The sequence below is a fragment of the Saccostrea cucullata genome, unplaced genomic scaffold (assembly GCF_032062105.1).
Source record: "Saccostrea cucullata isolate Sc308-1 unplaced genomic scaffold, CSIRO_AGI_Scuc_v1 ctg4835, whole genome shotgun sequence".
Classification (NCBI taxonomy): Eukaryota; Metazoa; Mollusca; class Bivalvia; order Ostreida; family Ostreidae; genus Saccostrea; species Saccostrea cuccullata.
This window is the reverse complement of record NW_026930837.1, coordinates 30,278-42,899: the sequence shown is the minus strand read 5'-3', so window position 1 is coordinate 42,899 and position 12,622 is coordinate 30,278. Positions and strand designations below refer to the sequence as shown.

Genomic DNA, 12,622 nt, shown 5'->3' with positions numbered 1-12,622 from the left:
CTATGTGTGAAAAGAAGAAAACACTTGCTGTGGCCCTCAACTCAACATTGAGATATACATGTACCGACGACGTATTGTTAATTAACAATGGTAATTTTCATTCCTACGTCGATACAATATATCCTGGTGAGCTTGAGATAAAAGATACCACAGAGTCTGGCACATCTGTTTCATACTTGGATATTTTACTTGAAAGAGACGTTAATGGTAATCTAAAAACCAAGCTATATGACAAACGTGATGACTTTAACTTTTCTATCGTCAACTTCCCTTACGTATGCAGCAATATACTTTCACCTGCATACGGAGTGTATGTATCTCAGCTGATTCGATACGCAAGAGCAGGCTCTACATATGAACAAGTTCTAAAACGAGGAAAATCATACACAAACAAGATGATGAAACAAGAATATCAGCAGTTTTGTTTAAAGCCATCATTTCGTAAGTTCTATGGTCGATAAAATTGCGGTGACCTTGTAAGCAAATAGAATTCATTATTGAGACAAATGCTGACTGATGTTTTTCACACGAATTGTTAGTCTATCATACACTGAATTTACGACTGAATTTTCCATTATTTTGCCGATCATGACAAGGAGCACACGGCGGGTATGAACGGTCAGCAGGGGATTCTAACTCCTCCATGGCACCTGATCCCACCTCTGATGTTTCGGAGGCCCGTGCACGTGTTTGCTTTGCTCCTATTTTGTATTGTTTTATGGACTTTGATATTTAATACTGTTCATTTTCTCGATATCCCTCTTACATAGATGATACAACGTTCATTTATTGCTCTTCTCCTATTCTGTTTTGCTTTATGGACTTTGATGTTGAATACTGTTCGTTCTCTCGATATCCTTCATTCAGTTAAAAAGATCTGTTTACATTTTGTATAATTTAAAATCTTGTGAGAACTGTATGGTAATGTAGAATGGTATTTTCTTTACATCGATTTGGTAAGTACTATAGCATTTTGCTATTAAAAATTGTGATTTCGGTATTTAATTCTTTTAAGTATCGAAATTCATTCCGGTTGGAGAAAGAAACATTCAATTAAAAAAAGGATTGAAAAACGTAAGATAGTTAGGACTAACTCAAACCCAGTCAATAAATGTGCATAAAAACAAAGTTTTGACCCACCTCCTTTCGTGTAACCACTCTTTGATATAGTCGGCTGTATTCAAACTAATGGTTCATCTTACTTCCGTTTGTATGAATGTTCCTCGTTCTCTGAATTGTCCATTTTTGCTATGTTAATCATGTATAATATATATAATGTATATTCATATGTTTTACGTATTTTCAAACACTGTCTTACATGTGCAACTTATGTACGTATTTTTGACTCTAGTGAATGTCCATTTACCCAAAATATATATTGTTTAAATAAGATTAACAAAATAGACTCATTGATGGCAATAAATTAATTCATTAAACTTAAGGGACTTAAAAATGTTGTCAATATTATTGTATATCATTCTTTTCTGCCTTAGCCAGTGACGGATGTTATCGAGAGAAGGCACCATGCCAGTCAGTAATGGCTGTACTTTGATAAACTACATGAAGTTTAAATGTTTCATTGTTTGTTTTGTCAGTTGAATAGGTTTTATATTTAAATACATTCATATAAAAATATTGATTTAAACACAGATCTATTGCGCATGATGTGAAAAGGGAATAGTTTGTGTTTTGAAGACTATTTGAATTCAATTTCCTTAATATTTTCTTAAGGACAAAACGTCATACCAGATGCTTTTTGTACGAAATGGATATGTTTCACTGATGTTTTAAGCTGACATTTTGTCTATTGATTGTGGAAATGTGTTTTTTCTCTTGCTTGCGAGAAACTACCCTCCTTTTACAAGAATTTAATTTAGACGTCAGAAACAAATAATAAAACCAACTAAATATTCGGTTTAAGGATAGTTCCAAATGGTATTGACTTAGTCGTATTTTAAACACATATTCATTTATTTCTACTTACAGTTTTATAAGTTATAAGTTTGCTTGATTTTGCATGGCCCGAAAATGCTTACATGTAATAGTATACTTCCATCATAAAATTACTCAATCGTACTACTTTCCTCCTCCTTTAATGACAGATTTTGATTTTTTAGAATACTTTTACGATAAACGTCTAGAAAAATGAGAAATATTTTACAAAAATAAAATTCCAAAACAAATAATCATAATTATATTTTATTAACTATTTGCTCTTTATCTCTTGAAACAAGACAATCCACTACTATAGGTTCCTTCAAAAATTGTGTAAACTCTTAGAGAACACCTACCCCGTCCTTTTTTACTTTTGGTTATCGTTGCCGGAGTGTAATTCATACTAGATTAAGACACAATTGTGTTCTAAATAAAGACTTATTTAGGTGTAATATTATAGACAGTCCATTATGCACTTGTGGAAAAATAGAAGATACATATCATTTCTTTTTTCTCTTGTGCGAAATACACTGCCCCAAACAACGACCTGTTCAACGCTATTATCAGAATGATTAATTTACGTATTGTAGACACCCATGTTCTATTATGGTGAGATAATTCTAACAGTATTTCTGAAATGTGCAATTGTTTATCAAGAGATCTGGTCGTTTTTTTTTTTATGTTTTTAGATTCGTTTGTTCATACTATATCAATTTAAATTTTGTACATGCATTACCTATGTTAGATAATCTTGACCTTTGGTTCCAGTGTAAATTAATTTTTGAACAATACTTAGTGTAATTAATTGTTATAAAGGAGAGGACGTTCTAAGTATTAAGTACCTGTGTCCAATCCTTTTGTTGTAACATCTTAACAATAAAATATGTTCAAACCAACTATTTCCATTTGTTTTAGAAACAATTTATAATTATTTTAAAAACAATAAAACCAGTAGTACTTCACGGATAATACGAAAGATGATATTTGTGTTCGACGTCCAAATTTTGTCATAGAAAGCACCACAGATTGTCACAGATATTATACATGTAACTGCCGCTTTGGGCGGCGGCATAGGCCAAATGTACAACACCAGAATTGCAAAACATCTCCATAAGTGTCACGGTCGCTCTTGCCCAAAATGGGCTTATAAGTAAAACATTTAGGAAAACATGACTAAATTGTAATATCCCAATGTAGTTATACATGATACATGTAGTACATTTAATAAAGAAAGGCAGCTATAAATTTACTTAGAATGTAAATATATCACATATAACTATAAATGTATGAATCTACTCTCACATATAGTACATTCATTCTCTGAAAACGCTTCATTTTTTAATTTCAACAGGTAACTACTACATATTGAAGTGTAAAAAATCACACTGCATACCTTGTGAGAGATTCTACCCTAAGTGTGAAGATAAAGACGACGGACTATGGCCACGGGAATATGGGCCCATATACAAGTTTTGTCAGAACGGAGGAACCATCGAAATAGGTACTTGCCCACGAGATGAGACATGGGGTGTCCAGTCCTTCCTCTACAATGGTAAATGTGAATACATGTTTGCTATACCTAACGATTACAATGGTATTGGCTATCTTCCTTCTTGTAACGGAACAGTAGATGGAAATTAACAGTATCCTGATCGACCGTGTGACGCTTACTGCTGATGTGATGGTGGAAGTGCTTCAGCTGTGAAATTTCCCCAGAATACGGTCTTTGACATTTTGAGCAAGACTTGTAAAGTTGGAGGTACATGTGCATAGAGACGAGTTCTAAGTCTGATGTTCAAAATTAATTATTTTGAAGGTATATTCCAAAGTTAGGTATTTAAAAGTCAGAATTATTAACTTTAAAATAAATTTACTAGTCCATAGAATTTCTTAAAATTTTCAAAAACAGGCTACTTTTAAGGCATTTTCAATGAATCTCAAACATTTCTTGGAGATTTTAGTTTATGCCAAAAATCCATTTGAGTGAAGATTCTATGAGGGGTGACTATATTTGCTGTTATATAGTCACTATTAAAGGGGGGGGGGAAAGTTATGTAGTTTATTTTTTTAATAATCAAATTCATTGTACATTAAGACGTAACTTTTTTGGAAAGGCACTTGTCGATAAACGTATGTATTCTCTAAATGTACGAGATTTGTTTTTGTTATCTTCTGAAACCAGAACAATCACATATTCTCAGTCTTGCCTCAAATAGTGCCTAAAAAGTGTCTAGCTCAGCACACGACACACTGTTAAATTGACTAAAGAAAATTATTTGTTGAAAACGATAATTGAAATGCAAAACAACATCATGACAATAAATGATTATTTTTCAAAGAATAATTGATAGTCCCTATCATCTCCCGATTTTAGTAGTGTTACTTACCAATTCGTAGCAAAACTTTTTATCAAATTATTTACCGTTTACGCCACTTCACGGTAGCTCAGTCGGTAGAGCGCTCGCTCCGTGATCGGAAGGTCGTGAGTTCGTATCTCGGCCGCGACTGACCCAGTCGATAAAATGGGTAGCAACTGTTCCTTCGCCATGCGCTCGGTACTTTGAAGTGAAAGTTGTAGGTCCTTCGGATGAGACCTTAAAGCTGACATGAATTCTTAAAAATGCAACATTTTCATCTATGTAAGACTTGTTTCATACCATCTATAACCGTATTCCGCCATATTTCTTTCAGATACCTTGTCTCATTGTAACGATGTATACCCCAATGCGCTCGTTACACTTGAATGATTTTTTGGATTGGGTATCGACTTGTGCACATCTCCGATGGTAAAGCATATGAGAACACGAGGTGATCAAGACATTTCAAAAACAAAATAAACTAGTGCTAATTGTAACGGGGACCGTTACAGATGTTCCCCAAACGCTCCCCATCTTCCGTTTTGATACCTTGCTCTACAAACTTCACTAAAGATGTGTAACACTTTTTTATATTTAATACAATTTAAATATTTTAAGAAGTATTTTAATGGCAAACAAGGGCGTTCCATGTTATAGAAATATTTAGAAAAGGCAGTTTTCCTATTTCAACAAAAAATTTAAAAAAAGCACTCAGACTCAGTACCATACGAGTCGCAATATTTAGAAAAGACCCTCTTCTCTGTAAACAAAAGACACCCGGCGTATCATGTGAATGGTTGTACTTAGAGGGTTCGTATATGGGAGATTATTAATTCACAAAGATTTTTTTAAAATAAAAAAACCCACTCACACGGCGGACCATGTGAATGGCAACGTTCAGACATCACTGTTAACTTTGACACAAGTAAACTATATATATGTATTCAGAAAAGATTGTTTTCCTTTTAATAAAAAAAAAACACCACTCACATGGCGGACCATGTGAATGGCAATGTTAAGACATCACTGTCCCCTTACTATTTGTTAACTTTGACACAAAGTAACCTATAGTTGATTAAAAACAGGCCCTGCATCAGACAGCCTGCATTACTATAATAGTGTCTTAATGTGTATACAAGAAACATGTTGTCATCCCATGAGAATCCCTCGCAAGGCATATAAAGACACAGATTGCAATTCAAGACATATAAGATTTTGTAATTTTTCGGAAACATTTTTTAAGAAAGGAACTTTGTCTTTCTTTTTTTCAACATTACACTTTTTAGTCTTCCGAAGGGTCATCAGACAGCCTAGGAGACGACGACAATGTCATTCCGTATATTTTACTTTTTCGCTGTGCAATGCAAGGGTTCTTCAAGACGTCGCAATGTCATGATGCACGACACTGATTCCTCCTTTCAGAGCTCTCCATGCCAAGAAGAAAAATATTCCTCTAGCGTATATAAGAAAAAATATACCCCTCACACGGCGGACCATGTGAGAGGCGGTAAGTATATGGAAATGACTGTCTGACTATTTTTCCACTAATTAAACCTGTAAGGTCTAAGTATGCCACATAACAACCAACACATAACAAATGCTTTATGTCCAAAATGTATTGAACACCGTTTCGCCCTGTAAGGGCTCATCAGGCCGCCTAGCAGACGACGACAGTGTTTTTTTTTTTTTTTTTTTTTTTTAAACGTTTTTTCTCATAATCAATCAACATGTATGACAATAAATGTACAATAAACATATGCTCTATATTAAAATGGACATGAATTGAATAAAATCTGTATATAGCTTTAATCATTATTATCGCGCATCTGTAGAACATTTAAATTAATAAGTTACATCGTGCATTTTCTCTCTTATCCAATTAACATGTATGACAATAAAAGTACAATAAACACAATTGTTATATTACAATAGACATGAGTTATATAGAATCTGTATGTACATTTTGCATTCTCATTGTGCATCTATCGAACAGTTGTTACATTGCTTTACAAATTTTACAATTTAATAGAAATCGCATCATGGAAACTATAATACAAATGTTCAATTGTCACATTTGGATCTTCTGGGAAGTCTTTTGCGAGCACCAAGTCGAGACAAGAGCTACTCTCTGTCGTTGGCTTGTTCACAAGTTGTTGGTAGCCATAGCTTGTAAACAACGTTTTTAGATATGGTTTTCCAAAGTAGTTGTCATTGAAATCGCCCAGAATCAACACTGGGGAGGATATTTCTTGATTGATTTGGGATAATAGAGAGCTGATTTTGGCTTTAAACTTATCCATTGGATATATTGGAGGTCTGTATATCACGAACACCGCTACCGCTGTTGGTTCTAATATTTGTATTGACACACACTCTAAGTCCTTTACTTTGGTCGTGTACCTTGTATGTTTGACATCTTTTGTAAATATTGCGACCCCACCCTTAGCCTGTGATTTTAGTTGTCGAAATATGGGATCAGATGATGTGTATGCATCCTCTCTATAGACTGCGTGAACATCTGAGTTTGGAATTAAGCTGGGAGGTACGTAGTCTTTCTTGGTAAGCCATGTTTCTGTGAAACATATAACTTGGGAGTCATTCACAAAACCAGCGTTTTCAATGTCTTTCCTATGTGAGAGGAGACCTTCTGTATTATGCAACAATAGTTTCAGACAATAACATTTGACATCAACACCAGTTTGGAGGAGGTAATCTGGCATGCTAGAAAGTGATTCCTTAATTTCTGCTGACGCAAAAATACAATCTGTGTCAAAATGCAAGATGTTGAGTCCTTGTAATGTAGTTGTTCTACTTAATGCTACATATGCCATTCCTGGTTGAAATATCTTTTGAAGTGAAACTACTACTTGTGTTGTTGTCATCCCTTGCACTTTGTGAATGGTTGCTGCCCAACCCAGCTTAAGTGGCAATTGTTTTCTGAGTGCATTTCGTCCTACAAGAACATCTTCATATGGCGTTATACGGACAGCTTTTTCTGATCCTTGTACATTTGAAACTGTGGTGGAGATGGCTTTTCTGCCAATGTTTTCGTTGTCATATTGTATATATACCGCATCGATGTCATTTCCCCTGACCTCTATAGCAGATATTGTACCAAATGCGCCATTAACAAGACCATCTTCTGTATCAATGTTTCTTGTAAGCATAACCCGTGCATTGATTCCAAGTTTGATTATGTCTGGTAGGTTTTCTGGCGATGAGGAGGAATAGGGTAGCTTTCGCAAGAGCAGCGTACCTGAGGTACTTTTTGTGTAATCTTTGGCTGTTGAGTACAGACATGGACTGCAGACTGTTTCAACCATCTGTTCATTGTGTGCATCCACTTCGTTGTTGGTTGAAAATATATGCAAAGCATTCTTTGACTCTATCGGAATTGACTCTTTAGAAACAGACTGAAGGAGTTGTAAGTCTGTTTGTTGCAATGGTTCTCCCCGCAATCGGACTCTTAGACGATTTAACATTTCGGCAAACTTTACATCTTCCTTTTGACGCATGATCTCAGACAGGCTGGCAATTTGGAATAATGGATTCCAGAGATCTAAAATTATGGAATCCTTTAGCTTGTACAGAGGAGATGCCTTCACTGGAGGAAGCTGGTAGAAATCACCAACAGCTAAAATTGCAACATTTCCAAACACCTTCTTAGATTGTTTAATTTGGGTCAGCCTGCCATGGATGTATGTTAGAAGTTTGTGGTCTACCATCGAAATTTCGTCAATGATGAGGAGTTTTAAGTGCTCATATTTTGCTCTTAGCGAGTTTAGGATGTTTTCCCCCAAAGGCGTGTATGAGAGTTTAATATTTTTGCTAATCCCAAATGCTGAATGCAAAGTCATACCGCCTATGTTGAATGCAGCTGTTCCAGTTGGTGCTGTTATAAGCACCGATAAAGCATCAGGTGTTTCAAGTGTTTTGGATAGAATTCTGTTTGTTTCGTGATATATGCATTTTATGAGATGCGATTTTCCTGTTCCTGCTCCTCCGGTTAGAAACAGGTGAAAGGGATCAGGAGACTTTTTCCATGCTACTTCAAATACCCATTCTCTTACTTTGTAGAATACTTGTTGTTGAATCAAATTCATTTTTCTTAATGAATCTTGTATTTTGGTAGGAGAAATTTTAGGTTTCTGATATTGTATGATTCCAGCTTGGGTAGATGTAGACGATTTTTTAGAAATCGCCAGAAGTTCGATATCTGGAGATATGTCCTCGTCCTCGTTATTAACTTTGCTTGTATTTTTCTCCTGCAGTGTGAGTCTTTCTGCTTCACATTCAGGGGCTATTGCTGCCCATGCGTCTTCTCCGATGCGGCCCTCCTGTACATCATCCCATGCTTTCTCTAAATCATCTGCATCCCTCTCAAAGCAAGCTCTGTTTTCACTAATGATGTTCAATATGGATCTTTTTCCGATTTTTCCATTGAAAATGTAATGTTCAAAATTGAAGAATTCTTCAGGTTTGGTTATTACAGTTCTGTGTGGTAGGTACAGTTGAAGCAATGTCAGGAAGTAATCATTTTCCTGCTTCAAGCGATTGAATCGGGGGTAGCGGATGACAGCTTGTTTTCCTTTCTTTCTTTCTTTTATGTACCCTAGTCCATTATTCAGTTCATAGTGCAATAGCTGTGCACCTTTTTTGGAAGAAGTTGGAGGTCTAGAGGCTGGATAGAGAGAGTAATATGAGCAGAACTCTGCCAAACATTGTTCATCAAATGGTTGTCCAATTGGTCGAGCGTAATATTTGTCAATGATGGAGGACATCCATATATTTTCACTGTTTCCTTTTCGTGATTTCAGTATGTTCAAAGGAAGACTCATCTTAATTGCATTGCTTCCTGTGGGAATGAATACAACTTCTCTTGAGCATTCTTTCAAATGCATGCTGCAAACTCTGAAAACAGCTTCCTGTGCAGACACTTCTCTGTTTTGGACGTAAACCTGAGCAATGTGTTTCATTGCAGTAGCCGCATCCTTGTTGCCCTCTCGTGCTTCTTTTTGTGCATTTCCTATAAGTTCGCCGACTTCGGCTTCTGCTTTGCTGATATATGATAGTATATAAGCTACACATGAGTAAGGGTCCATAACATATTGAATGTCCATGTTTGCATTCCATGCACGCAGTAAAGTTGGATTGTAATTGTTAACCCAACCATCTTCTACTTTTCTTTTGTAATATATCGTGTTTTTCTTCGTATTTGCAGACAGACTTTCCTTGAATTTGGCGTAAGTAATATTACAAGCAAGTAGAATGTCATCAAATGTTAAGTTAGATTCTGTTGAGTTGATTATTCTCCATGTATCTTTAACAATTTGTTTTGGAGATCTCTCGGCACCAGATTTACATAGGTGTTCAATTTCCTGAAGTGTTGGCATGTTAGTGGTTTGATTTTTTTCTCTCTCCTTGTTTTCATTGTCTTCCTCTGTGACTTTTACAAGAAACGTTTTGCGTATTGGAGGCCTTGGGAAATTAAATCGACATGTCGTTGAGTTCTTCTTGCATGACTTTGTGTGTGTCTTACTGTGAACCTGTACAGCATTAACAATATCATGGAGTTCAGGATCGCTTTTCTCATTTGGCATCGAACATGATACATATTTATCAACAAAAGTACAGATTTCTTTCTCTGTGTTTTCGTTTAATTTAGGTGCATTCCTGACCCATAATAAACAATGGATATGTGGAGAGCCGCGCTGCTGAAACTCGGTTCGGTAGAAGAAATCCACTACGTCTCCGACTGGTTGTGAAGGGGACATAATTAAGTCTGTGAAAAGTCTTTGCACACGGTTATTAAATAATCGGGCACACATCACAGGGTTTTCCCTTATAAGGTGGCATTTTTCTGTCCATTCTATATCTCCAGGTGATCTTGGGTCTTCCGGGTCTTTTAATGCATTGATTGTTTCATCCCATCTAGTTTCACCAGCGGAAAACGTTATAAACCATGTCGGGATTCCTAACTGCCGGATCATGGCGTATAGATCTTTCATTGTTCTTTGCCAATATGGAGGCGATCCGCGTACTGGTTGTAAGAAACGAAAACCAGCATCTGATTTAAGAATTTTCTGTAAATCATTAGCATTAGTAAGCATTGACGCCGTTACTTTACCTCCATCATTTGTATTTCCTTTCCCTTTCCGTAAGGCTATAGATATGTTTGATCGAATGTTTGACATTTCAATCATGAACTGAGCAAAGAAGATAAACTGATTATCTCTTGCGAATCTTTTGTCGGCGCAAAATAAGCGGACATTGAAGTATTTTGTAGGGGACAGTTTTATAGGTCGATCTTCAAAGTATCCGAATTTGCCATCTGGATAAAGGTTTGGAAAAGCCATTGCATCCGCCCCTTTTTCCTGGAAGATACTTTGCGGTGTTTGATTTTCACCGGGCGCAATGCAAAAAACTTTGTTTTCTGTGTCTTGATACTCTTGTCCTATATCAACAGGCTGAGAACACGTTTCTACTGGTTGTGTGTGCATTGTCAAATTCTCCTGTTCTGAACTTTCATTTTCTTCATCCGAAGAATTTTCTTGTTCGTCTAGTTTAACTAAATCTGAATCGGTTTCTGGGTCAAACCAACTGTCACTGAGTGCTATATTTGAATACCATGGGTTATTTCTTTTCAGGAACTCTATTGCTTCTTTTACCTTTTCTGGTCTAACCCATTCATACTGGTAATGTCCTTTGTATGACAGCTTCCTTTTAAGTTTAACTTTGACCATCTGAGCCTCATTAATAGTTCTAGGCAGGGAAGTCGTGATACTGCTGATGTTTGACGGGACGTTTACAACTTGTCCTTTGACACCTTTTTGTCCACCCTTTGGAAGTGAGAGGAGTTTCATGAAAGGAATTCGAAGAGCAACAAGTTGTCTTTCGAGGTGGTTTAACATTTTTAGCTCGTCAGGCACGATAGTGAGCTGTAATCCATTTTCGAGAGCTTGCGGTGGCATGTTACCTGCACACAAATGTCTGTCACATGTTTGGCAGATCCATTCCTTCGACTCGAAAGTATACTTCCCACTTAGACATCTTGTAGCAGTACTTGAGTACTTGCCCTTTAAATACTTGGAGCGGTTGCAGATCTTTACTTGAGATTTGTAAAGTGTCCTTGCACACACGGTACACAGATATGATGGAATTTTCTTGATGTTCTTAATGAATGTTTGCAATGCAACATGAAGATTCTTGCGTCTTCGATTCACGGCTTCTTTTTTCTTTATTGGAATTGCGGGATTCTTGTGATATTGTTGGAACAGGAGCATTTTCAGTTTATGGCGAAATAAAGAATTGGATGCATACCGTTTTATTGATGACGCTTTTACATTTTGCCTAAAGATGGTATTAGATCTGTACTTCTTGAGTGAGTAGTAAAGAACACATTTCTTGAAGTTCAAATTTTCGCTGTATTTTTTCTTAGATGCCGATTTAACATGCTGCCGAAATTCTTCATTTTCTTTGTATTTCTGTTTAGAAGCTGCTTTTGTACGCTCTTGAAAAATTAGGTTCTCTTTGTATTTCTGCTTCGAAGCTGCCTTTAGCCGTTGTTGAAACTTAATGTTCTCTTTGTATTTCTGCTTCGAAGCTGCCTTTAACCGCTGTTGAAACTTAATGTTCTTTTTGTATTTCTGCTTCGAAGCTGCTTTTCTTCGCTGTTGAAACTGTTTGTCCTCTTTATATTTCTCTTTAAAGGCTGCATTTTTACGCTGTTGAAACATTTTATCTTCTTTGTATTTCTTCCTAAATCTTTCTTTTTTACGCCGTTGCAGTCCTTGGTCTGAAGAATATTTCATTTTTTTCTTCTTCCTATTCTCTTCCTTGTTTTTAGCATACATTTCTTTTTTCTTGAGGGCCGTTGGATTTTCTTTTTGAACACTAAGAACAACATCATAGTGATTCAAATTTCGATGGTAAAGATATATTCCATCTGTTACATCGGATTGTGAAGGACTGTGTTTCATCCATTTCCAATGCGGTCCATATTTGGAATACACATATATATCAACTTTAAGCATATCAGCAGCAGTGAATATTTCTGTTTCAGTCGCCCATATTCTTTCGCATCGCATTGATGTATTTGATAAATATGCTTCTACATTTCCACAGTACTTGTTCGGAAGAGCGCTGCTTAATTCATCCTGATGCACAAGGAGATGATTGCAAATATGTGATCTAACTTCAGAATGGTATTCTTCTGAACCTGTTATTATATATGACAAGGCACTAAAAAAACAGTTTCCATCAGGTTTTGTTTCGTGTAGCAATGCTGGATATCCTAAGTCTGTACATGGTTTCTCATTTTCAAACGAACA

General features: G+C 36.1%; 1 protein-coding gene across 1 annotated transcript; it reads right to left on the bottom strand.

The window, feature by feature from the left end:
- Positions 1 to 6,307: 6,307 nt before the first annotated feature.
- LOC134230291 (uncharacterized) lies at positions 6,308 to 12,379 on the bottom strand. Its single transcript, XM_062712059.1, has one exon. The coding sequence runs from the start codon at positions 12,377 to 12,379 to the stop codon at positions 6,308 to 6,310; it is 6,072 nt and encodes a 2,023-aa protein (XP_062568043.1).
- Between the last annotated feature and the right edge of the window lie 243 nt (positions 12,380 to 12,622).

Excerpts from the sequence above, each read along its gene's own strand:
- LOC134230291 (XM_062712059.1), bottom strand. The coding sequence starts at position 12,379 with ATGCGATGCGAAAGAATATGGGCGACTGAAACAGAAATATTCACTGCT.